Source organism: Schistocerca nitens, chromosome 12 (genome assembly GCF_023898315.1).
Source record: "Schistocerca nitens isolate TAMUIC-IGC-003100 chromosome 12, iqSchNite1.1, whole genome shotgun sequence".
In the NCBI taxonomy this organism is placed as follows: Eukaryota; Metazoa; Arthropoda; class Insecta; order Orthoptera; family Acrididae; genus Schistocerca; species Schistocerca nitens.
In genome coordinates this window covers 110,875,108-110,901,822 of record NC_064625.1, presented here as the reverse complement: position 1 = coordinate 110,901,822, position 26,715 = coordinate 110,875,108, and the positions used below count along the sequence as shown (strand labels likewise).

The 26,715-nt window shown below is 41.9% G+C and overlaps 1 protein-coding gene across 3 annotated transcripts in view; it reads left to right on the top strand.

Moving 5' to 3' along the window:
* The window catches only part of LOC126214858 (aminopeptidase Ey-like), a 282,069-nt gene that overhangs the window by 93,174 nt on the left and 162,180 nt on the right, over window positions 1-26,715 (top strand). For all 3 annotated transcript variants that reach the window (XM_049941494.1, XM_049941493.1, XM_049941495.1), the window contains exons 6-8: window positions 13,367-13,560; window positions 22,492-22,567; window positions 25,153-25,311. In XM_049941494.1, coding sequence (XP_049797451.1) covers window positions 13,367-13,560; window positions 22,492-22,567; window positions 25,153-25,311 — 429 coding nt within the window. The remainder of the gene's footprint in view (window positions 1-13,366; window positions 13,561-22,491; window positions 22,568-25,152; window positions 25,312-26,715) is intronic.

Below are 26,715 nucleotides of genomic sequence, written 5' to 3'. Positions count from 1 at the left end.
CATGTAGAGAGCAAAAATTCAGACTGCACACAAAGTAAAGACACTGACTTTTTAAGAGTAAATTGTCAAAGTAAGTATAACAATGTTCCTGACATTATAACCTCCCTCATGCTCAAATTATTCTTGGAAACAAGAGCTGGCTGAAAGCTGAGGTAAAAAAGGCAGACTAGATGTCATAGGATGGTGGGGAGAATTTATTGCAATTGACCAAATCTTGTGTTGATCAAGGTCAAAATTGAGTCTGACTGTGAAGTTACCTGGATGCATGTGACATGTCCTAGTGAACTCAGATTAGTTACTGGGTGTTTTTACTGGCCACTTGATTCCGCTATGACAGTCTTAGAATCATTTAAAGAAAGTCCACACTCAGTAGTGTGGAAATATCCAGATCACATGATATTGGTTGGAGGCTTCTTTAACCTACTGAGTATAGATTGCAATGTCTGTGGATTCACTGCAGGTGATACGGGAGGAAGTGTTGTGAAGTACTTTTGAATATGTTTTCTGAAAACTATCTCATGCAGCTAGTTAGACAGCCCACATAGAACAGAAATATTTTAGACTTTGGAGTTAAAAGCAGGCCTCAGCTTTTCAACAGTGCCAGTATAGAGATGGGGTTAGTGATCATAATGTCATCATAGTGATAATAGTCACTAAAGTTAATAAAGCTATCAACAAGGCTAGGAGAGCATTTTTGCTAGAAAGAGCAAGTATGTAGTTGTAACCATCCCACTTAGAAAATTAACTGACATCATTTAGTTCCAGTATAATGTACGTAGAGGATAGTATGTGCAAAGTTGAAATGGATTGTAAATCGTGCTCTGGGATGATTATGGATGTAAAGATCCACTGTGGTTTAATAACAAAATTCAGAAAATGATGAGGAAGCAGAGGCTGTTGCACTCTCAGTTCAAAAAAGAATGTGCAAAATGACAGGGAAAAGTTAGTAGAAATTTGTGCATCAGATAAAAAGATTGCTGCATGAAGCAAACAACCTTAATCATAAATTAGCAAAAGATCTTGTCAAAAAAACTGAGAAAATTCTGATCCTATGTAAAATCGACAAGTGGGTTGAAGAATTCTGTCCATTCACTCACTTATCCATTTGATGTAGCAATAGAAGACAGCAAAAAGAAAGCTGAAGTTTTAAATTTTGCATTTAAGAAATCATTTGCACAGACTCCCATACGGAGGACATAGTGGTAGGCATTCCTGGCATAGAGAAGCAGCTGAAAGAGATGAAAACAAATTAAGTCATAGATCCAAATGAAATCTCAATTTGGTTTTACAGAGAGTGCTCTACACCACTGGTCCCTGACTTAGCTTGCATTTATTGTGAATCTCTTACTCAATGCAAAATACAAAGTTAATGGAAAAAAGTGCTGGTGACTCCTGTATATAAGAAGGGTAAAAGAATGGAGCCACAGAAATACAAACCTGTATCCTTGGTGTTCATTTGCTGCAGGATTCTTAAATGTATCTTCAGTTTGAATATAATGATGTGTACTTGAGATGGAGAAGCTTTTGTCTACAAATCAGTGCGGATTTAGAAAGCATCGCTCGTGCAAAACTCAGCTTACACTTTTCCAGCACTATGTCCTGCAAACCATGGCCGAGGGGCAGATTCCATATTCCTGGATTTCTAGAAAGCATTTGTCATGGCAGCTCACTGCAAACTGTTAATGAAAGTACGAGTATATGGAACAGGTTCCGAAATTTGTGAGTATTTGAATGAGTTAACCAGTAGTACCCAGTAGGTTGACCAGGGCTGAAAATGTTCATCAGAGATGAGGGAATGACCAGGAGTGCCCCAAGAAAGTGTGATAGGATTGCTCTTGTTCTGTATAAATGTAACTGATTTGACATATAGGCTGAGTAGCAGTTTGTGACTGCTCATGATGCCTTACAGTATGGGAAAGTGACATTATTGAGTGACTGTAAGAGGGTACAACTTGACTTAGAATTTCTATGTGCTGCTTTGAATGGCAGCTTGTTCTAAATGAAGAAAAATGGAAATGACTGCAGAAGGATAGAAAAAACAGTCCTACAATATAGGCAATTTAATGAAAAGGATAGATTGCTACCGACCATATAGCAGAGGTGCTGAAGTGCAGATATTTATTTTTTCTTTGATCACATTGTGCTCACATGTCGATTTCAATTGGTTTTCACCTTTCACTATTGGCCCGCTCCCTCACGTTTCATCCTGTTTTCCCATACTTCATCCATTTTGTCCTTTTTGTAATTTGCATATGTGCGATTCAGCGTCTTATGCTTCATGGTGAGTAACAATTCTCCTTTTCGTAATATTGTTATTATTCCATCCTTGATTTTCCATTGTTTAATCCTGTAATATTTAAACACACAATTAGTGGTGTGCTGGCTGACACAGTCATGTCTGTAAAATATCTAGGCATAATGTTGCAAAGCAAGGACATGAGGATGGTAGTAGGAAAGGTGAATGGTCAGCCTCAGTTTATTGGGAGAATTTTAAGATAGTGCATTACATCTGTAAAGCAGACTGCATCCAGAACACTAATGCGACCCATTCTTGAGTACTGCTGAGATGTTTGGGATTTCCACTAAATCGGATTAAAGAAAGACATCAAAGCAATTCATATGCATGCTGTTAGACCTGTTACTGGTAGGTTTGATCAACAAAGTATTACAAAGATACTTTGTGAAATGGGAATCCCTGGAGGGAACATGATGCGAATCACTATTGTGAAAATTTAGAGAAGCAACATTTGAAGTTGACTACAGAGCAGTTCTACTGCCGCCAATGTACATTTTACATAAGGACTACAAAGGTAAGATAAGTTGGGGCTTGTACAGAAGCATGTTGACAGTCATGTGTCTTTCACTCCATTTGCAAGTGGAACAGGAAAGGGAACAACTAACAGTGGTACAAGGCACCCCCCACCTAGTGGAGGCTTGTGGATATATGTATAGATGTAGAATTCTACTGAGACTTGTCTGTTTGATCCTCTGCTGCTTTCTCTGTTTCATCTCTCAAAGATGCCTGTTTGTCTTCTATTGTATTCCTTTTTGGGTTATCCCCCCCCCCCCCCCCCTCTCTCAGATGTTGGATAATGCTGTTTACTACTTACCTCGAATAAATGTTGAGACAAGTATCCTCTGTTCTTGTTGCAGCTTAATTTTCTGAGGACTTTCATTTTAGCCTTTAAAAAGTCTGATCAGGTTATAATTTTCTTAGTAGACAAGCAGTTTTTCCCATTTTTCTGAATTATTGTAATTTTCTTGTTGTAATTGCACCCACTTACATTTGTGTTATATAATACAAGTGATCATCCCTTGTGTCTTGCTGGAGTTGTCCGACCTTCAGCCTGCCCTACTATCCAATACTTACTATACGCCTTACTATACATCTTATTAGTGTGTTAATTTTTGAAATGTACAAGTTTATGATATTTTTCTGTATTCAAATTATACAATCATGTTTTTAATTACCTACAATTTTGAAATTAATATTTTGTAACCCTTCTATTTTCTTTGTATACAAATATCCTGATAATTTTAACAAAATTGATGGATACTATGTCCATATACACTGTCTGGTCAAAAGTATCCTCACACCCCTATGTGATAAACAGTCGACCGGTACATGTCACAAGAGGCAGTCTCTTCTGTATGTGCTCTACACATTAGTGAAATGAAGTCCGTGCAGTGCCCACTTGCACTACTCTTACTAGGCGGGAGTTGATTCTGAGCTTGTGTATTGTGGAAAATGGTTTAGACATCTGTTGGGAATATCATCTATTGCCAAATTGTGGTTTTAGGAATTGCATGGATTGTCAAGATGATGCATAAGTAAAAAAAAAAATTTATTTACCATTTCAATTGCATTGTACAAAAGTCACTAAAGAACTTAATCAGGAAAAACATGTGGCTTGATAGAGGTAAACTGAGGATACAGCAGAGTATTATTTTAGCCTTTTGCTAGATTAAAGAATATATGTTGTTGCTGCTTCAGTAACTGCATTATCTACAAATACTGTTTGCAATTCCTATGGTTTTTGTCATGATGTGTGTTATGTGATTGTGACAAACTGTGCATATTTCAGTTGTTGGTTGTCAAAAAGCTTCCTTGCAAGGCTCTCACAGTTTCCCTGAGAGGTATAACTTTAGTGTACACCAGCTATGGCAAAAAAAGTTCCTGGCTGCATACATAACACATGGAATTGTTGATAGTGAAGATCTGGATGATGAGTAAGTTAAATTACTGTCTTCTTTTGTTGTTGTGAAGAGTGTAAACAAAATTGATATCTATTGCTGTGACAATCATTTGCTCAATATACATCACTTGCAAGTGATCTTGGAAATTACTATGACATGCTATGACTCCTGATCCAAACCTCATAGAACTTTTTGAAGGATGTGAACAATGTCCTGTCTGGATCAGCTGTATGCTCAGCTTAGACATCAGTAGCAGACATTGCTCACAAGATGAGATCTCTCATCTCATTTTGCCAGTGTTCAGAAGGTGTGGAGCCATTCTTAACTCAAGAGGAAGTGCTGCCATGTACTGATAAAATAAAAACTGAGAATTGAGAGTGAAAATGTTTTATGAACTTCACAATTCAATGGCTGCTTGTTAACAATTCTCAGGCTGCATAATTTATTCTGAAAAAATTGAATATTGTCACAGAATTATGTAATAAAGTGACTGAGTATTGTTATAAAGTTATGTATTCATACTTACATATGATTAGTTAACTTATATATGATACATAAATGCTGAATGCTGTACTATTTTTCGTTAAGAGAAAAATTGTTTGTTTCTTAGACAATTTTCAGATGTGGAATTTCTCAACAGACTTATTTTGAATAAGTTTTTCTCATCTTGTTCTGTTACCTGTTCATTAGTACTGATATGGTACAGTGCAGTACAACATATTGAACTGTCTCAGTACTGTCATGGGCTAAGATACAATGGCATCCCTCTTCTTGTGTGAGTTGATTTGTTAATGACTTCTTGGTCTATATTGTAAATAAATACTTGTAATTCTGGCATGCTGTACTTCAGATTCAGAGTGGAAAAATAACCCTTTAACTTAGCTTAGATACAGACTTCTTATCTGTTGCAGCTTCGTCTGTGCTGTAAACTGCAAATTCAAATAGCGTTGTTACTTTCAACAAAATGGTGTAGAAATAAGTCTTCATTAATCACATTATGCCAACCTTCTCCTCGTACAAAGATGAAATTAACATTTTATTTCCCCAATACATTGTGCTTGACAGTTTGTGACAGAAGGTGTATATCAGATGAACAAAAGCTAGAGAATGACCCCTCACACACTCCAGATATTGATTATGTCGCCACAGTTGTCACCGATGTCCTTCTGTGAAATGTTCTGTATTTCCAAAGCAGACTCTGATGACACAGAATAAACCACCAGCCAGTGAGTACTGTGGAACATGATACAGCACCTGTCTTTGTCCTAGATTGCAGATATGCTGCATCCTTCATACCAGATTAAGTATACCGTATTTACTAGCCGCACTTTTTTTCCGGTTTTTGTAATCCAAAAAACCACCTGCGGTTTAGAATAGAGTGCAAAGCAAACGGAAGTTCTGAAAAGTGTTGGTAGGTGCTGCCACAACTAACTTCTGCCGTCGAATATATGTAGCGCTACACAGGCACGCTTTGTAGGCACAAAGATAAATACTGGCGCCAAAACCTCTGCGTCCTAAACAAAAAGGGGGGGATGGGGGTGGAAGACGAGTTTTTTTTTCTCCGCCCCGAGTTTCGACCACTGCATTTTCATAATTATCCAACGAAGTAAATACAAATTCCGTATTGTTCATCTTCGAATGTAGCAGAATTTTAATGTACTATGAAAATCCGACTGGCAAGACTGTTTGGGATGTTTGTCAATATGGCCAACTCTATGTTCTGAATTTTTTCCTACCTGTGAGAAGAGATGGTTGCTAATAGGAACCTGATGTAATGTGAATCACATGGAGTATTATCACAGTCTAACATTATCTTCACCATAAGAATAATGCGAATATAAACATTTTGCCGTGTATTCTTTTTTCGTGTTTGCTGCTATCTCATTTAAATACTGTCTGCCTAATAAACTACGAAACTAGAGTGAGAAAACAGCAAACGCGGAAGAATATACGTATCGTGTCATGTTTATATTCGTATTATTCTTATGCCTAATAGTGATACAGTCAGAAATGAAGCACGACAACTGACTTGATTTTTAAATCCAAGATGACTAATTTCTGTGCAGCATTTGATGTACTAAAGAAGCGGCCGCAAAGATTTTCAAACGGAGAAAAATTTTCGCCTAACTCTCGTTCAGAACATGTTCTATCATACGCAGTCTATTATTTGGTTCTTGTTGATCATTATCAAAGAAAGCAGCAGTGTAAGTAACAACAAATAGCAGTCTCTTGCCATTGTTTCGCTAATGAGACGATTCCTCTCCTTTTTTTTTAATTGTAAGTGGCGGTAGCGCGCACAAAAGCAAGCCATGCCACGAGCGGCGACACGCCGTAAACACGCACTATCAGAATGCGACAAACAATGCATGACGCAGTACAGTAATGCATTTTCAGCTTAGAGTGACGTAAACACCTATAACAAAGAAAACGGCACTTATCAGATCAAAGCAAAATAAGCAATCGATTCAAACCAGACGAAGCACGTGAAATAGGAAGGGTACCCGTATAAATACGGACGGAGCGCCTGACGCATAGCAATGGCTACCTGGTAAAGCTTAACTGCTAAGATTACGACTCGAACCAAACTACTGTATCGTCTTTCATTCGACCTAAATTGGGTCTCATATTACAATGGACCAACTTTGTTTCGATTTGTAGGTGCGACCTAAAACTTTTCTCTCCCCTTGAATTTCGAGTCCCAAATTTCTGGTGCGGCTTAGATTTGGGAATTTTTTTTCCTTTATTTCGAGTCGCATTTTACAGGTGCGGCTTAGATTCGAGTGTGGCTTAGATTCGAGTAAATACGGTAAAAACAAGAAAACTAATTCCCACACAGCATACAACTCTGAACCTGTTACTAAAATTAACTTGTGTGGTGGGAATCGTCATTTAAAACAAATTCCCACACAGAATACAACTCTGAACTTGTTACTAAAATAAACTTGTGTGGTGGCAATCATCATTTGTCAGTTCTGTATATGTCACAAAACACATCACTTCACTAATGTGATATCAATATAAAAGAGGGAAACATACCACGTGGGATTAGATACACTAATGTGATATGTTACACTAGGCCGTGAACTGTATCTACTAACAGAGATGAGTTCTAACATTTTGTTTACATCACACTACAAAATTTGTTTACAGTGAATAATTATTTTTCCAATTTAATTTTTAGAATTAAGAACATAGAATAATTTGACAAAGCAGCTTGCGTCTTCTCACAATTGCATTGTCTGGCACTTCGTAGGTCTGCATCAGATGAATGAGGCAGTACCACAGTCTCACCATTCCTGTCAACTACACATAAAACAAAGGAAAAAAATATGTTTGCATGAATAAATTGCAACATAAATATCATATTTAAACTTCTTGAAAAATAACATGGCACTGGTGCAGAAATACATTCTCACTATGAGTGCTTATCTTTCCCTCCCATCTTTCCAAAGAGGCAGCTTCTTCAGGTGACTGTCACCTGATAAACTGTGTACTTTGAGCTTTATTACATAATACAGTACCAAAATCTTCACTCCACAGGGGCAGGAAAAGCTTATAATCAGAAATATGTGATTGCATGAAATGCCATTAAATTTTTGTTGAAAGAGACTGACGTGGAAGCAAAGATCTCAGTAAAAGCCGTGCTTGAGAGAGTTGCAGGAATTGTTAGTTATCCCATTCATTCAATAATAAGAATAAACCATAGCTACAGATTGTCAGAGGTGTGACACACAATTTTCACATTATACATGTTCATTTTATGTAGTCAGTATTGTGGCAGTTGATAGTGTACACTGTTATAACCTTTAAGCACTAATAATTTGCGTGGATATGCAAAAGTAGAAACACTAGCGGGTTACATACTACTGACTCCGCATCTTGTCATTCGACTGCCGTGCCGTGACATGCGGCCGGCGCCGTTCATAGCCAGGTGGCGCTCCCGCGCTCGGCCGAGCTCCGGAGCGCCTCTATCGCCGTGTTCGCGCATTAACGTAGCGGCACTTTTGAATGTCGTGGCACTGTCACAACACTTTTCCCCCCCTTGAAAAAAAACACTCACTTCCTTGGAGACACGGACAGTGCGGAGACATCCATGGCCTCTTGGGAGGCCCCGAGAAGATCCCGCGGAGAAACACGAGAGTATGGTCGAAAATGTCCAGGACGGAAGCTTGTGCGTGGAACGTGCCTCCTGGACGAGATGATGGGTGAAAACTCCGGAGCAGCATACATAGGTGTCGTGGACCTGGGGGTGTGCTCCAGCGAGATGGGTCCCGGAGAAGGTGGCGTTGCGACTGGGGACGGTTCCGGCGTACTCGGAAGCGGTAGCGACGTCTGCTGCAGCAACACGCCCGGAAGATCGGCAGCAGCGACAGGACTGGCTTCTCTGACTGGTGGAGACGAAAGAAGGGGCGGTGGCACTGGCGTGGCCACCACTCGTGGGCGCATCTGGTCGTAATGGCGAACAACCGTGCCGTCGTCCGTACGTATTTCACAAAGCCGGCGGCCGCGAAGAATCCATTTACGGCGAGATCCATACCCCCGTGCCCACACGTCGGCGCCCACCGGGTATTTTCCCGCACTAGGGGACACAGTACAAGGCCTGACAGGGTGAAGCAGGTGCAGTAGTGTGCGCGGTTGGCGGCCATGCAAGAGTTCAGCAGGGCTGCGATCACCCAGAGGCGTGAAGCGATAACAACTCGGAAATTGCAACAGAGCGTCATCTGTGGAAAAATCACTAAGGAATTTTTTCATTTGGCTTTTGAAAGTGTGGACAAGGCGCTCGACCTCCCCATTCAATTGCAGATGGAAGGGCGGTGCTGTAACATGATGAATCCCTTGTCCAGTACAAAAATCACGGAAGGCCTGCGAAGAGAACTGAGGGCCATTGTCCGTGACAATCGTGGACGGAAGACCTTCTAGCGCAAAGATTTTGGACAAAGCCAGCGTCGTCGCCGCAGTGGTGGGCGACGGACATCGAACAACAAACGGAAACTTCGAGAAGGCGTCAATCAACAGTAGCCAATAAGTGCCGAGGAAGGGGCCGGCAAAGTCAGCGTGCACCCGTTCCCACGGCTGCGCCGGATCAGGCCACGGAGAGGGCATAGTACGAGGTGCAGCCAGTTGTTGAACACACTGATCACACGCAGCGACCATGTGGGCGATGTCCGAATCAATACCGGGCCAATAAACGTGCCTGCGGGCCAGGGACTTAGTCCGAGAAATCCCCCAATGGCCCTCATGCAATAGTTTGAGAACAGCTTTGCGAAGAGAGGCTGGCACCACGACCCGTGGAGATGCGCCATCCGTGGCTAGAAGAACAACACCCTCATGAACAGACAGATGAAGGCGCAAGGCATGGTAGTTGCGAAGGGGATCCGATGCCCGGCCCTTGGTCCTGTCCGGCCAACCCCGTTGAACAAAACCGATCACCTGACGCAGGACCGGGTCCCACGCAGTAGCCGACGTGACCTGCGAACCTGTAAGTGGAAAACCCTCGACCGCACGACGTTCTTCCTCATCAATGTGGAAACAGAGTAGTTCATCACGATCGAAAACCGGGTCGGGGCCCATCAGCAAACGCGACAACGCGTCAGCATTGGCGTGCTGGGCCGTGGGGCGATAGTGAATCTCATAGTGAAAACGAGACAAGTATAAGGCCCAACGTTGCAGGCGGTGAGCTGCCTTATCCGGAAGCGACGCCGAGGGGCTGAACAGAGAGACCAGCGGCTTGTGGTCGGTGATGAGGTGAAACTTAGAACCATACAAAAAAACGCTGAACTTTTTTAGAGCATAAATGATAGCGAGCGCCTCCTTTTCGATTTGAGAGTAATGCCGTTGAGCATCGTTGAGGGTCTTGGAAGCGTAGGCGATGGGTCGTTCCGACCCATCCTCATACCGATGGGCGAGAACAGCCCCTAGGCCATACTGTGACGCGTCAGTTGCCAGAACCAAGTGCTGACCCGGACGGAATGTGGCAAGACAAGGCGCCGACTGCAAATGAGCCTTCAGGCAGACAAAAGCCTGCTCACACTCGTTGGACCAACAGAAAGGAACGTTTTTGCGTAACAGCTGATCCAGAGGATGAGCCACTGCCACCGCGGATGGAATGAATTTGTGATAATAAGCAACCTTGCCGAGAAACGCCTGAAGTTCTTTGACCGTAGACGGCCGGGGTAGAGCGGTAATGGCCGCAACGTGCTGTCGTAGAGGACGTATACCCTCACGGAACAAGTGGAAACCAAGATACACAATGGAGGGTTGGAAAAACTGTGACTTGTCCAGATTGCACTTCAACCCAGCTGAATGCAGGACCCGAAACAGTGAACGCAAATTGCGAAGGTGCTCCTCAGTGGAGGCCCCCGTGACAACAATGTCATCCAGGTAGTTGATGCAGCCGGGAACGGAAGCCGTGAGCTGTTCCAAAAACCACTGAAAAATGGCTGGCGCGCTAGCGACGCCAAATGGTAACCGCTGGTACTGATACAACCCACAAGGAGTGTTGATGACGAGAAATTCCTTGGAAGACGCATCCAATGGCAACTGATGGTACGCCTCCGATAAGTCAAGTTTGGAAAAGAACTGGCCCCCCAGCGAGCTTGGTAAATAACTCCTCAGGACGGGGAAGAGGATAAGTGTCATTGACAGTGGCTTTAAAATCACCGCACAATCACAGACTCCCATTTGGTTTAGAAACCACCACGATGGGCGATGCCCATTCGCTGGAGGTAACAGGAAGGAGACTCCCTGAAGCTGTTAACCTGTCGATCTCAGCTTTGACAGGCGCGCGCAACGCCATCGGAATATGGCGTGCCCGGAAAAACTTAGGGTGAGCTGTAGGTTTAAGAGTAATGTGGGCTTCAAAATCCTTGGCCCGACCCAGACCAGCAGAGAACACGGACGAGAATTCAGAACACAATCCATCCAGTTGTTGATACGGAATATCCTCAGATATGAGGTGCACATCATCATCATCAATGGAGAACCCGAACAACTGGAAAGCATCATAACCAAACAGGTTTTCCGTTCCCGCATGATCCACCACATAAAATGTGAGGGGCCTAACAGACTTGTAGGCAGTGGAAGCATCAAACTGGCCAACGATAGGAATTTTCTGTTTATTATAAGTTCTCAGATTTCGCGTAACTGGAGACAAGGGAGGGGAGCCCAACTCCAAATACGTGCGAGAATTAATGAGAGTTACCGCAGAGCCAGTGTCCAGTTGCATGCGAATGTCTTTATCCAGAACACGAACAGTAACAAACAACTTATTTGTTTGAGAAAGCACACAGTTAACGTCCATGTCCGATGCCTCGTCCTCGTCGACAGGCACTTTAGGGGACTGACACACAGAAGCAATGTAGCCTTTTTTCCTACATGAATTACATGTGGCCCAACGTTTTGGACACGCGGCCCTGTCATGCTGTACGAAACAACGTGGACAAGAAGGAAGTGCGGAACGAACCTGCTTCTGTGGTTGCTGTTTTCGCTGCGAGCGGGGCGGCCCAACGCGACGTTGTTGACACGAGTGAACTGCCGCCACATCGTCGTTCCCCTGTGAAACAGGCAAATCGTCTGTGTCGAAAGTGGTCTGTACAGCGCCTACATCACACCACGTGTCTATTTGCGCACCAGCAGCGTGAGACACTTCAAAAGATTGAGCGATGCTGAGAACTTCCGACAACAACGGGTTTGGCAGTTGTAAGGCACGTTGCTGAACTTCTTTATCAGGAGCAAGCCGTAGAATAGCATCCCTAACCATTGAATCAGCATAAGACTCATGATGAGTGTCTGTGACAAACTGACATATCCTACTCAGACCGTCTAGTTCCGCCGCCCAAGCCCGGTAAGATTGATGGGGCTGTTTACGACACCGGTAGAACGACACGCGGGCGGCAACGACATGGGTATTTTTGCGGTAATAGTTAGACAATAAGTCACACATTTCTTGGAAGGACAGAGAGGTTGGTTCCCGCAGAGGGGCTAACTGAGATAGCAGCTGATAGATCCGTGGGGAAATCCAAGATAGAAATAACGACTTACACATAGGAGCATCGACAACGCCGAAAGCCAAGAATTGTTGCCGCAAACGCTTCTCATAATCCTCCCAGTCTTCAGCGGCCTCGTCATAAGGAGGGAAGGGAGGCGGAGAAGAGGAAGACAGACGATGAGTAAGCGACATCGACAACGCCTGAATAGCAGCCGTCAGCTGTGTTTGTTGTTCAATGAGCGCTTGCATAAGCTGTTCCATGTCTGCCCCGACACGAACACCCAAGTCCACAACGTAGGAAAAAAATTATCCCATCGTCGTCGCCAAAATGTTATAACCTTTAAGCACTAATAATTTGCGTGGATATGCAAAAGTAGAAACACTAGCGGGTTACATACTACTGACTCCACATCTGTCATTCGACTGCCGTGCCGTGACATGTGGCCGGCACCGTTCATAGCCAGGTGGCGCTCCCGCGCTCGGCCGAGCTCCGGAGCGCCTCTATCGCCGTGTTCGCGTATTAACGTAGCGGCACTTTTGAATGTCGTGGCACTGTCACAACATACACCTCATCACATTTTTTACTCTTTTTTTATTTTATGAGATTTCATTGTGGCAGTGCAGGGCTGGTCTCATTCTGCTTTGATTGGCCTTTTGTATATGTGAATATTTCTTTTTCAGTTTTCTAGAGAGAAACTATTGACACTGAACTTCTATATCTGATTGTGCTCACATAACCTGTTAATACATTTGTTTTGCACACTTTCTAGATGTAACTTATAAGTTAAGGCAGATATGTGTTTGTGCATAGGCTTCAGCTGTTGAACTGCATCTCCCATACCTCGTGACAATTGTTAACAGAACCCTCACCACTACTGTTGTTCTCTCCCCTTCAGCCCCTTCTACACAGGTACTGGCCAAGTTATGTTGTTTGCACTTTGCCTCCTGTCTGACAGAAAATATGGCAAAGTCACCAGCACTAATTTATCACACTGCAAGGATCACAATACAATACAGTGATAGACATGAAAACTTTAAAATTAAGCAGATTCACAGCAAAAGTGTGAAGTATCACGATGTCCTAGATTTGTTTAGGTCATTTCTATGTAACTGATGTGACACAGCTCAGCTTGGCTTTTGTTCTTTATTTTTTATTAATAGAGACATTTTATTACTCACCAGAGAGAACGAGGCAGGATGGATTGTGGATCATTTTGACACATCACTGCCTATGAGCACCTACCTGGTGGCTTTTACCCTTTCGGAGATGGTGTTTGAAATGGCAAAACCACCACCTCTTCCAGAGGCCAACGATGAGAAAACTCCTCTAGATGTCAGTAGGCAGCCTGTCCAGGCTTCCAGCTGCAGTGATACAGGTATTTATGTTAACAGTTCTGCAACATAGTTTTGTTGTGTCATAACATGCATTTGTATAGTGTACAATTATACATTTATATATTGTACAATCAGAGAAGAAATTTTAAGTTTACCATTTCACTGTGGAAGACAGGATACAATGTTTAAAAAGTGCCATACAAGGAGTCTGATGCAACATCATTGCCAAAGTTTTCACGCTCTAAGAGATAATTGACTCTGTAGAGATTCAAAGGCAGTAAAATTAAATCCCAAAAATGGATGCTGTGAAAGACATGGGTTTGAACGTTTTGCTCAGTCTGTTGTACAGGGGACCTTATCCCTGTGATTTCTATTAGCCCAATCAACTAAAACCAAAAATATCAAATAGGGTTGAAAAATTCATGTAGTTATAAATTTGTGTACAGTGATAGGAGGGACTGCCATAAACAACATACTTAGAAGACTGCCTAAAAAAAAACCTGTAGCTTCTAGTGAAAATGTTTCCCAGTACAAAATTAAATTACATTAAAATTTCCTGGAGAAAAGGTCCCTTTCATTTTTCCCTAGGACTAATAGTTTTCACAGTACAAGTGATGGGGAAAATAACATTTATTAAAATGGTGTGTTAATGGTATAAAATTAATGTTATTTTAAATGAATTGTGTTAAGAACAAATATTAAATGTGTGTATCACATCTAAATGTAGTAGAGTCCATTTAACTGATAAATGCTGTTCATCGGCTGTGGTAGGTTGGTGGGAAGGGGCAATGGGAGGGAGGAGGGGAGGCATGTTAGGGAAGGCAGCTTTGCTAGATTGTCTTCCTGCTCTTCCCTCCAGCATAAGTCTGCAAACTGAAGAATGAGCAGGCAAGTACTCATGTTCTCTACCACACTTCATCACAAGAGGTGACTACAAGGTGTCTGACAAAGTAGTCTCTGTCTGTACGTGGTCCCATGTACAATACTGGCCATTAAAATTGCTACACCATGAAGATGACGTGCTACAGACACGAAATTTAACCGACAGGAAGAACATGCTGTGATATGCAAATGATTAGCTTCAGAGCATTCATACAAGGTTGGCGCCAGTGGTGACACCTACAACGTGCTGACTTGAGGAAAGCTTCCAACCGATTTCTCATACACAAACAGCAGTTGACTGGCGTTGCCTGGTGAAACGTTGTTGTGATGCCTTGTGTAAGGAGGAGAAATGCGTACTATCATGTTTCCGACTTCGATAAAGGTCGGATCGTAGCCTATCACAATTGCGGTTTATCGTATCGCTACATTGCTGCTCACGTTTGTCGAGATCAAATGACTGTTAGCAGAATATGGAATCGGTGGGTTCAGGAGGGTAACACGGAACGCCGTGCTGGATCCCAATGGCCTCGTATTACTAGCAGTTGAGATGACAGGCATCTTATCCACACAGCTGTAACGCATCGTGGAGCCACGTCACGATCCCTTAGTCAACAGATGGGGACGTTTGCAAGACAACAACCATTTGCACGAACAGTTCAATGACGTTTGCAGCAGCATGGACTATCATCTCGGAGACCATGGCTGTGGTTACCCTTGACACTGCATCACAGACAGCAGCGCCTGCGATGGTGTACTCAACGACGAACCTGGGTGCACGAATGGCAAAACGTCATTTTTTCGGATGATTCCAGGTTCTGTTTACAGCATCATGATGGTTGCATCCGTGTTTGGTGACATTGCGGTGAACGCACATTGGAAGCGTGTATTTGTCATTGCCATACTGGCGTATCACCTGGCGTGATGGTATGGGGTGCCATTGGTTACACGTCTCGGTCACCTCTTGTTCGCATTGACGGAACTTTGAACAGTGGACGTTACATGTCAGATGTGTTACGACCCATGGCTCTACCCTTCATTCGATCCCTGCAAAACCCTACATTTCAGCAGGATAATGCATGACCACATGTTGCAGGTCCTGTACGGGCCTTTCTGGATACAGAAAATGTTCGACTGCTGCCCTGGCCAGCACATTCTCCAGATCTCTCACCAACTGAAAACGTCTGGTCAATGGTGGCCGAGCAACTGGCTCGTCACAATACGCCAGTCGCTACTCTTGATGAACTGTGGTATCGTGTTGAAGCTGCAGGGGCAGCTGTACCTGTACACACCATCCAAGCTCTGTTTGACTCAATGCCCAGTCATATCAAGGCAGTTATTACAGCCAGAGATGGTTGTTCTGGGTACTGATTTCTCAGGATCTACGCACCCAAATTGCGTGAAAATGTAATCACATGTCAGTTCTAGTATAATTGTCCAATGAATACCGGTTTATCATCTGCATTTCTCCTTGGTGTAGCAATTTTAATGGCCAGTAGTGTAGATCGGAGAAACGGACCCATCCACTATATTGGTATATGGCTGTTTTTAATCTGTGACATACTGTCTTTTTGCGGCATTTTGTTTTGACAGACAATGAATGTTGATAAAAATGATTCCAAGCTTTTTCTGATCTAATATTTTAATCATATGTCACCTGAAAATGTGGCTTTTGGCACCACAAAGCAGTAGTGGTACAGTAATAAAGGACCAAGAAAAAGTTATATCAACCCTTCTGCAATGTCCCTTATCAATTACTGGCAATGCTGTGAACAGACACACTGAGACAGGTATTTTTTTTTTCTTCCTGCAGACACTGTTAACACTACATGGAATACAGATATGAGAGACTTCTAATACTAATGCAAGAAACAATTATGGACAGAATATGTGTAAATCTCTGAGCACTGTGCTACACTCCTAGAGGGAGAAATTTATTCATACTATTCTGTAATGGCAATTGCAGCTTTCATCAGAGAAACGCAACTTCCCCCACCGTGAGCACTCCTCACTTTACAGACAGACTGTACCTCCCCAGCATGTCTTGTCTAGTTCTTGTATGCGAGTAGACAAAATGACTTCACTGATGTTATGTTTATATAGCGAAGTTATTTTCAGTTTGTTAAATGAGTGCTTATTTGCAGCTGTTCAGCGAGCTTTTATGTAAAAAACGTTCCTATAAACAGTGGTTGTGAAGTGTTTCAATTTTTAAATGTGATGTTGTCAGTGACCTAATTAGCATTTGTGGGAAAGTGATTGGATTGGTAAACATGGCATCTTGTTGCTCTCTTTCGTTGACAGCATATTTTAAAGCCATGTAAGTGTGTTGCAGTCACTTGGTGAATTAATGAATGACCAGAAAGTTATTGCATTTTTTTCACCATTAGTCGTGTTAGTTGTAGATCACACGAGTCTCTTCCATTCAGGAATTGCTCATATCTGTAGCGTGGGCTGCACTGAGTGGGATCACATACCACACATCCACAGTATGTCTCGCAAGGTGAGTGTGGATATGTCTGGTGGGATGAGACTGATCATGTTCTGGTCTAGAGCAGTAATCTGCTGTAATGAATTACTCGACTTGTGTTGAGAGATCTAATGGCCTGGTGAACTACTTCTGTAGTAGAGCGTGCCATTTTAAGCCATTGGGGCTGTTTGGATGTTGGTAGGGGTAAGACTAGGGTGAGGGGAGCTGGATAACACAAAAAGATGCATAAAAATACATAAAAGACATGCAAAAACACGATCAAATATGTAAAAATACATACAATTATGTAAAAATACATGTAAATATGTAAATATACACACAAATAAGTAAATGTACACACAAATAAGTAAGTATAGACACAAATAAAATACTTTGAAAAGTACAAAAACATGAGGAGTACAGAACAGATGAGATGGATGTGGATGTTGGGATAAGGGAAGAGATGTAGGGGAGGGATTAGTTAGGTCAAGGTTCACAAGTTTGTATGGCACAGGTAGGTGTGGAAACTATCACACAAAAATATGCAACAAGGTTTGGAAAATTAGATCAATAAGAGTAATTAAAATTCTTGGCAAGAAGAATTAGGGGCACGAGCAGCGGCACCAACAATCCACACAATCACGTAGTCATGTGTTGCGCACAGACAGGATAGTTGATAGTGTGTGGCTCTAATGTCAGAGCATGTGCTGTTGGAAGGTGATGGAAAATGTTGTGGACTGGCAAGACAGCCAATCCACTGTGACGGGTAGCCGTAAGGCACGCGTTTAAGCTCACGCAGGCTGGCCTGAGGTCTGGAACAGTTAAAAGAATTGAGTCTAGCAAAAAAGGTACATAGCTGCTGGAATACTTAACTTTAATCCATAATTGGTGAACATCGGTCTGACGGTACATGCATCACAAGATAAATAGCAAATGCTAATGGCGCCTTGGTAGGTCGTAGCAAATGAAGTAGCTGAAGGCTACCCTAACTATCGTCTCGGCTAATGAGAGCGTAATTTGTCGGTGAACCATGTCTAGCAAAGTCGGCTGTACAACTGGGGCGAGTGCTAGGAAGTCCCTCTAGACCTGCTGTGTGGCGGCACTCGGTCTGCAATCACTGATAGTGGCCACACGCGGGTCCGACGTATACTAACGGACCGCCGCCGATTTAAAGGCTACCACCTAGCAAGTGTGGTGTCTGGCGGTGACACCACAGGAAACATGAGGGAATGAAGAGAAAGAATGGACAGTGAGTAGAGTAATGCATTAAAGAATAACAACGGAGGAAAGCATCAGAGATTTGTGGGATGTAAGAAAAGCCATTAGGTAAAAGCCAAACAATGGAAAGAACAGATTACTACTCACCGTGAAGATGAAAAGACTGTTACACACTGCACTTTTGTCCAAAGCTTTCTTCAGAAAAGAAAAGAAAAACTTTTCTTCAGAAAAGAAAAGAAAAACTTACACACATTCGCTCAATCAGGCACACCTCACACAAATGACCACTATTGCTGTCCGGTCTGGCCAGACTGAAACTGATATTTTGAACAAAAGCAGCAGTCTGGAGTGAGGCAGAGAATGGGAGGGCGGGAGCAAGTAGCGTATGGGTGAAGAGAGAGAAGAGTTCTGTCCAGAGGAGCACGCAGGGGCTACTGTAGAAGGCAGCAGGGTAAGGCTGTGAGATACAACATCAGAGGGCAGTGAGGGAGGGCAGTGGGAGAATAGGAGTGGAAAAGGAGAGGAGCAAAGAGGGGAAAAGATTGGTGGGTGTGTTGGCCGAGTGCTGTGCACAGTGAGAGTGAGGGGATGTGAACTGGGAAGAGCTGATAGGCCAAAGGGGGTGGAAATTGTTGGGGGGGGGGGGTGTAGGGACAGTAGATTACCATAGATTGAGGCTGGAGTAATTTTGGGAGCAGAGAATGTATTGTAAGGATAACTCCCATCTGCACTATTTAGAAAAGCTGGTGTCCGAAGGGAGGGCCCAGATGGTCCAGGTTATGAAGTAGGCATTGTAATTGTGCATATCATGTCCAGCTGCATATTGTGTCAGAAGGTGGTTCACTGTGCTTTTGGTCACAATTTTATGGTAGTTGTATTACTGATCAGGTGCAACTGAAGCTTTGATACGAACTGTTGGACTTGTCTCTGAAAATGAGAGAGATGGAGATAGTGACACTGGACCCTCTGGTGGTATTACAAGTGCTGTGCTGCTGTGCACCAAACGTCCAGTGGCAAACAGTGACTGTTATTTTTCTTTGACAATACATCAAACAGTGATCAGCACTTACCTGATAATACTCCCCACAGACTGCAAATTTTGCTTTCACGTCCTGGGTTAATGTTAACACAATGAGACAAAAATATTACATAATTTGTGCAAGAAGTCTATTAAAAGATTGCTAGAGTGTGATAAAACTAATTATAATAATAATTTTTAACAAACTGAGAAATGTATAGATTGTTAAAAGATTATAAATGTAATCACAGTTGTGACCTCACAGTTCAGTATCGTGTTACTATTGCTCAGTATCTCTTAGTGTGAATCACTCTTTGCCTCACTTATTAGTGGTATGTTTGGCTGTTGTGAATTTTTTAAACAAGGTTCAATGTAATTTGCAAATGAACTGAAACAGGAATGTTTTTATTTGCATCGTTACTTGTGTAGCAAGTTTCCAGGATCTAAAGTCATCTCCTGCCTGAGCTAAGCTAATGATGTGACATTTGTTCTGTGTTTATACTCTGCTGCTCTGTAAATAATTTAAAGTACTACAGTAGCAGTTGTATTAATATAGCTAAATTCCTCGTATGAAAATTATTCTGTGAAAAATGTACTTACGGCAGTTGTTGCATATTAATAGTACACATTTAAACAACAATTTGTTACTCACTGTATATGTGAATGGAACTTGGAGAAAGCCAAATACATGGTACAATGTCAAGCACTTTATAGAGGTTTGTAGAGTAGATGTGGTTGGAGATGGAGTTTGATCTGTGCAAGTAAGAATGGGGCACTACTCTCACATGTGAGCCAGGATATCAGTGAGGAGTTTCACATATAGTATTAAATTATTATGCCACAGAGGCAGGTGAATGAATGAATGAATGAATGAATTAAAGCTGAAAATTCTCCATATTTTCTCATATGTAAATATCATGTAAATATCACAGTTGGAGTTGCTATTCTGTTGCACAACAGGATGCTGTATTACTTAACTGTAATTGACAGGTGTTCTAAGGCTTCACTACTTTTGACCCAAAGTATTATGTTACCTGTGATTCTTAGCATTACTATCTTTTTGTTCTGTTTGCAATTTGATTGTTTTCGAGACTTAATTTCCAGTTTGTTCATAATTTCCTTGACACTGTTGGCCTACCTCACAACATTTCTCATGCGATCTAGTCTTTGTCGATTATACTCTTTCATTACTCCGATTCAGTTTTTATGAAATAGAATGTCACAGTTTTTAAGGAAGCAGGTTGTTGTTCAGGTGGGACAGAGTTCAAATCCTAATTTACCACATGATTTGGACTTGTATTTGGGAGGATGACAGTTCAAAGCTACGTCCAGCCATCCTGATTTAGGTTTTCCATGATTTCCCTAAATTGCTTCAGGCAAATGCCAGGACTGTCCCTTTGAAAGGGCATTGCCAGTTTCCTTCCCTTTCCCTAATCCGAGCTTGTGCTCCATCTGTAACAACCTCGTTGTCAACAGGACATAAGACATTAATCTCCTTCTTCTACCATATGATTTACTACTTTTGGCACATTCTGGCATGGCTCATGTGATAAGAAAAGGGTGGATTGTTCACTTTATCTTTATCTGATGACCTTGATGTCAAAGGAATTTGAAACTGTTGCCGTCCTGAGTTCTTTCAAATGTAAGTTGAACAGGTGGAGTAGATTATCATGTGTGGGGATTCTATCTCATTCTCTTCAGAATTTTAAATATCTTAATTTCGTTTCAGTTATTGAAAACTCTCTCTACTTATATGTGTTGTCATTACTATTTATATACTACAATTAAAGTTACTTTGCGATTGATATTTCACTGAGTTGAATGGTGGGGACCGTCAGCCATCCAAATGTTGTTCTGTCTTGAATGCCTCATGCTCACTGTGTTGCCTGTTTTATAGACAGTTTAATATTGCTTCTATTATACAATTTACACTGGTGGAAAAAAATCACAACACTACAAAGGAGTTGTGTGACATAAATGAGATTTGGTGAGAGTGTTTGTACATCTGAAAGGTGATGTCTATTCAGGATTTGCACCAGTCATGTAAGAGTGGCACTAGTAGCACCAGTATGAGGATGCAAATCTGGTTTCCTTTAAATACATGCTGTACCAGTCATGAGCGTCAGTTACATTTGGGGATGTGGAAAGTTGATGTTAGTCAAGAATGCCTTTAAGATGACAAAGATGTCATTATCAGCACCTCACTGTGATCGAACGCAGTCATGTAATGGGGCTATGAGAAGCTGGATGTTCCTTCTGCAATACTTGAGAAAGGCTTGGCCGGAATGCAGCCACTGTACACGATTGCCGGCAATGTTGGTCAGAGGAATGTATGGTCACAAGAAGAGGGAACGGCTTTGTGTTCAACATATGGCTCTGTTGCATCATATTTCATCTGCAGCAGCAATTTGAACTGCAATCGGCACCACAGTGACACAATGAACTGTCAGAAATCAATTACTTCAAGGACAGCTCTGAGCCAAAAGCCTCGTAGCGTGCAATCCGTTGACCCTAAAGCACCACCATTTGTGACTTCAGTGGTGTCAAGCGAGAGCTTATTGGAAGGCAGGATGGAGGCCTACAGTGTTTTCTGATGAAAGCTGGTTGTACTTGGGTGTCAGTGATGGTGGTGTGTTAATTAACAGAGAGCCAGTTGCGGGGCCTGCAGCCGATCTGTCTGTATGCTGGGCACAGTGGACCTACACCTGGAGTTATGGCCTGGGGTATTTCACATGACACGAGGGGCACTATTGTGGTTATCCCCTGGACCCTGACTGCAAATTTGTTCATCAATCTGGTGATTCAACCTGTTGTGCTGCAACTGAACAGTATTCAGGGAATGTTTCCCAACAGGACAATGCTTGCCCACATACTGCTGTTGCAGCCCAACTTGCTCTACAGGGTGTCAACATGGGCCTGCTCGATCTCCAGATCTGTCTCCACTCGAACACAATGGGACGTCAACAGTTGAAAACTCCAGTGTCATCCTCGAACAGTATTAACTGTCTCTGTATTGACCAACCAAGTTCAACAGGCGTGGAACTCCGTCCCACAAACTGACATGTGGCACCTGTACAACACAAAGCATACATGTTTGCACACATTTGAACATTCTGGCAATTACATTGGTTATTAATATTACCAGCATATCATATTTGTGGTGGCTTATCTCGCACTTACATTAACATGTGATCTTGCAGAGTTCATCACTTAAATATGTTACCTAGGCAAATATATTCCTGAAATTCCATTACTCTACATTATTTTTTGTGTTGTGATTTTTTACCATCAGTGAATATTATTATATTATTCATATTGTATTGCATTACTTTATAATATACAATTTAGAAATAGCATGTTATTCCTTGATATCACATATTTATATTTCAGTGGTCCCAAAGGGAAGAAGCAGGGTTTCTGCATTAGGTCATGAACCACACAAACCAGACATCAGGGGCCAAGAAAGGTAAGCCCTTAGAATGTATCTCTTATTGGAAACAGTGATTATTATTATTTTTAGGTAGCAGATGTTAAAACTAATATTTTGTAATACATTTGTATCACTGACCAAGGGAAACTGATGCTATGGTGTCAGCTGTTGTTTGTCTCTGGAAATGAGAGAGATTGAGACAGCAATGCTGGACCCGTGGTATTATTACAAGTGGTATGCTGTCGTGCACCAGATGTCCAGTGTCGGTTAAACAGTCGTCGTCATTTTTTTTATATACTTCACACAGTGACTGGCACTTTTGTCTGACAGTACTCCAAACAGACTGTCAGTTTTCCTTTCGCAACCTGGGCTAACTATTTTTCCCCAGAAATTTACGTAGTTTTAATGCAGCATTATAACAGCATAGACAATATGATGATGTATTTCTTACACACATCTTGTGGAAACTAATGCTCATCTATAGGTCCATAACTGATTCATATATGAAGGCCATTTAAAAACTTCTGCATAGTGCACATGGAAATCACACATGAAGTGTAAGTTGTGGCCAGACTTTGAGCTATCACCACTTGTTTTGAGTGGGATATTGTGACTTAATACGTAGGTGGAAAATGAGTCAGGTCATATCACACATAGTAAAGAGTGCTCTTACAACAAAATTGAAAGTTTGTGGTGAAAAACATGCACAAAACTGTAGTAGTAGTTTGTGGGGATAGTGTACTTTATCAACTGCCTGTGTTGACCTTGAATATATATCTTGACTGCATGATAGATAAAGTTATTCCCTACATTAACCATCTAGAATTCTGAGAGTACAGTATCTTCCAAAGAATAAATGTTCTGCTCATAAAATCCTGGGAACACAAAACTTTGACTGTATGTATTAGTGATCACTGTGCTCAAATTCTTACAATGAATGCTGCATGGCCGGCCTCGGTGGTCTAGCGGTTCTAGGCGCTCAGTCCGGAACCGCACGACTGCTACAGTCGTAGGTTCGAATCCTGCCTCGGGCATGGATGTGCGTGATGTCCTTAGGTTAGTTAGGTTTAAGTAGGGGACTGATGACCACAGATGTTAAGTCCCATAGTGCTCAGAGCCATTTTTTTGCTGCAGGAAACTCAAAACTAAATGGAATAAGATGCAATGTGAGGAAATTCAGTACAAACAATATGGAATATTTTTGTTTTTGGAGTTTAATTAAGATCATCTAAACACATTAATCCACAATAGTCAGTATACTCGAGAACTGGCAAATGTGGTGAACTGTGATCATTGCAGTGGGGAAGGCTCAAAAATTGGGTGTTTGGGTATGAAATACTCTACGCCAAAAATCACAAAAATCAGCAGGTGGCCATATGTGCATCTCTGCTAGCTCATCATCAGCTGGCTCATGACCAACACTTACCATTATCATCCTGTATCATTACTGATGATGAGAAATGGTGTCTTTATGCTAATATAAGGAAAAGAAAGGAATGACTGAGCCCAAACAAAGCAGCAACACCTGTACAAGGACCTCCGTGCATCCACAAAAGATAATGTTATTCGTCTGGTGGAAAGGCGATGCTATGGTGTGCTACAAATTGCTTCACTGAGGTGTAACCACCACTACTGATACTATTGCCAGCAATTGAGATGTCTTGCAGATGCAGTCCAAGAAAAACGATCTGAAAGACTGCATGAAGTGATGCTACTCCATGATAATGCCTGCTTGCATTTTCACCTTCTCTGCTCTCTGTCAACCAGCATTCAAGGAACTTCCTTTCTGTATGAAAATGTGCTCCAAATGTAGCTCAATGTGGGTTCTGCTGCCCCAAAACAATGTTATTTCTACAGTCGTGGCATGGAAAAGTTAGTCCAGCATTGTAAGATTGTTGTAAATAGTGAAGGAGAATATATTATTGACGACTAAGGTCTCTGTTATGTGTATCTGTTGTGTTTATTAAGCTTGTGGAAAAACACTACGAACTTGTGCATCAACCCAAAGAACCATCACATGAAAATGTTGCGGAGAAGATGACCCACAGACTGTGTTTTATTGGCAGAACACATAGACGATGTAACAAATCTACTAAAGAGACTGCCTTCACTATGCTTGTCCATCCTCTTCTGGAGTACTGCTGCACTGTGTGGGATCTTAGGAGATAAGATTGAAGGTCCTTGAAAAAAATTCAAAGAAGTGCAGGTCATCTTGCAATATCATGAAATAGGGGAGAGTATTTCACAAAGGCAGTACATGAGTTGGGGTGGCAGTCAGTGAAACAAAGGCATTTTTTACTGTGGCAAGATCTTTGTACTATATTTCAATCACCAGCTTTCTCCTCTGAAAGTGAAAATAATTTAGTGGTGCCCACCTACATTGAGAGAAATGATCATGACAATAAAATGGAAAAATTTAGGTGTTTGTTTTTCCTGCCCACTTCTTGAGACTGAGACAGTAGAGAAATAGTGTGAAAGCGGTTTGATGAACCTTCTGCCAGGCACCTAAGTCATGCAGAGTAGTCATGTAGATGCAGAAGCAAATTTAGAGAACTGAAATGTGTTATAGAAATATTGGTGCATGGTTTTCTGTTATGATTTAAATGTTTTCACTATTCCAGGCATTTGGGAACTGTTCAGCAGAGCAGGGAAACACGTTTGAATGCAAGTTTTGCAACTCCTCAACAGCAGAAATGGCGGCCAGGTACATCTACCTCTACAAATGTGACTGGAAGTGCAGATCCAGTAAAAATACGAATTCTAGTGCAACCAGGTTTCAGGTACTACACTTTATTCTATTTGTTGCTGTAACTTATGTACCTGTGTTTTGCTTATTGAATTAATTACTCTTGGTGACATTTCTTTCATTCCAGTCAGAAGTTAATAAATAATGCAAGGTGTAAAAATAGCCACTCAATGTATAGTTGAGGGAATGAGTGGTAGGCAGCAGGTCCCCAAATGAAACTGAAACACAGTAGAACTTTCAAAAAATGTCCTCCTTCAGATTTAACTAATACAAAACAGAGACAAACACACAGAGTTTATACAGTGTATTAAGTGTGTGTGTGTGTGTGTGTGTGTGAGAGAGAGAGAGAGAGAGAGAGAGAGAGAGAGAGAGAGAGAGAGAGCGCTTCTGATTCCATCCTTTGATCACGGATGCTGAAGCTTTCTTGCAGAGGAGCTGTTAGCAAATTATATTTGTGTTTTGATTTTTATCTTCTTCCTGTAATTTATTCATACAAAATAACTTTCTATTTTACACAGTTTGGTATTGGTGGATTGGTATAGCAGTGTGTGTACATGGAAACAGCTTGAACAAGGATTGATGAGTGGCTTAGATCTTAAAATGAATTTTTGGTGACTTACATCTGTTGTATCTCTTTTGATTACTGTGTATGCCAACCAAGGGAGATATTATTTTGTCCTTGTATGTCATTTTTTGTTCACAATGGTAATAATTTCATTTAGTTTAGATATGTTTTTGTTAATTACTGCATATCTCTCTCTCTCTCTCTCTCTCTCTCTCTCTCTCTCTCTCTCTCTCTCTCACTGCTTGCATGTGACACAGTGAGGAGAGTATATAAGTGGAGCAGAGGCAAATGGAAAATCATTCCAGCGATAATATGAACTGCAAGTGGAGGAAATCCAGTGACATAATTGACCTTACAAATAGCGGAATGCTATTCTACGATGCCCATGACTGAGCATCTATGAAGTCAGCTGTTCGCATGTTGCTGTCGTGAACACTTGTGGAAAGTGGTTGAATGATGGTGAAATCCCAAGTAGCTGGCAAGGTGTTGGACGTACACACCTCATCACAGAATGTGAAGGTCATGAGCTTCCCCACTCTGTCAAGCATCTGTGGCAGATCTGATGATGACACAGTGCAGTGCTGGAGCAGGCACAAATGTTTTGGAGCTCACTGTTCAGTCCACATTGTTGAAAATGGGGCTCCGCAGTAGACTACTCCTACATGTTCACATGTTGAGTCAGTGACATCGTCAGATACATTTGCAGTGGTCACAGGGTCATCGAGATCAGATCAAGGATCAATGGTAAGTCTCATCTGGTTGAATGGATCGCTCTGGTCTCGTTTGAATATGCTGTCATCCAGATGAATGGCTAGTCAAAAACACACAGAACCCCAGATATGGGCCAGTGGGGGCAGTATTATGCTATGGGCA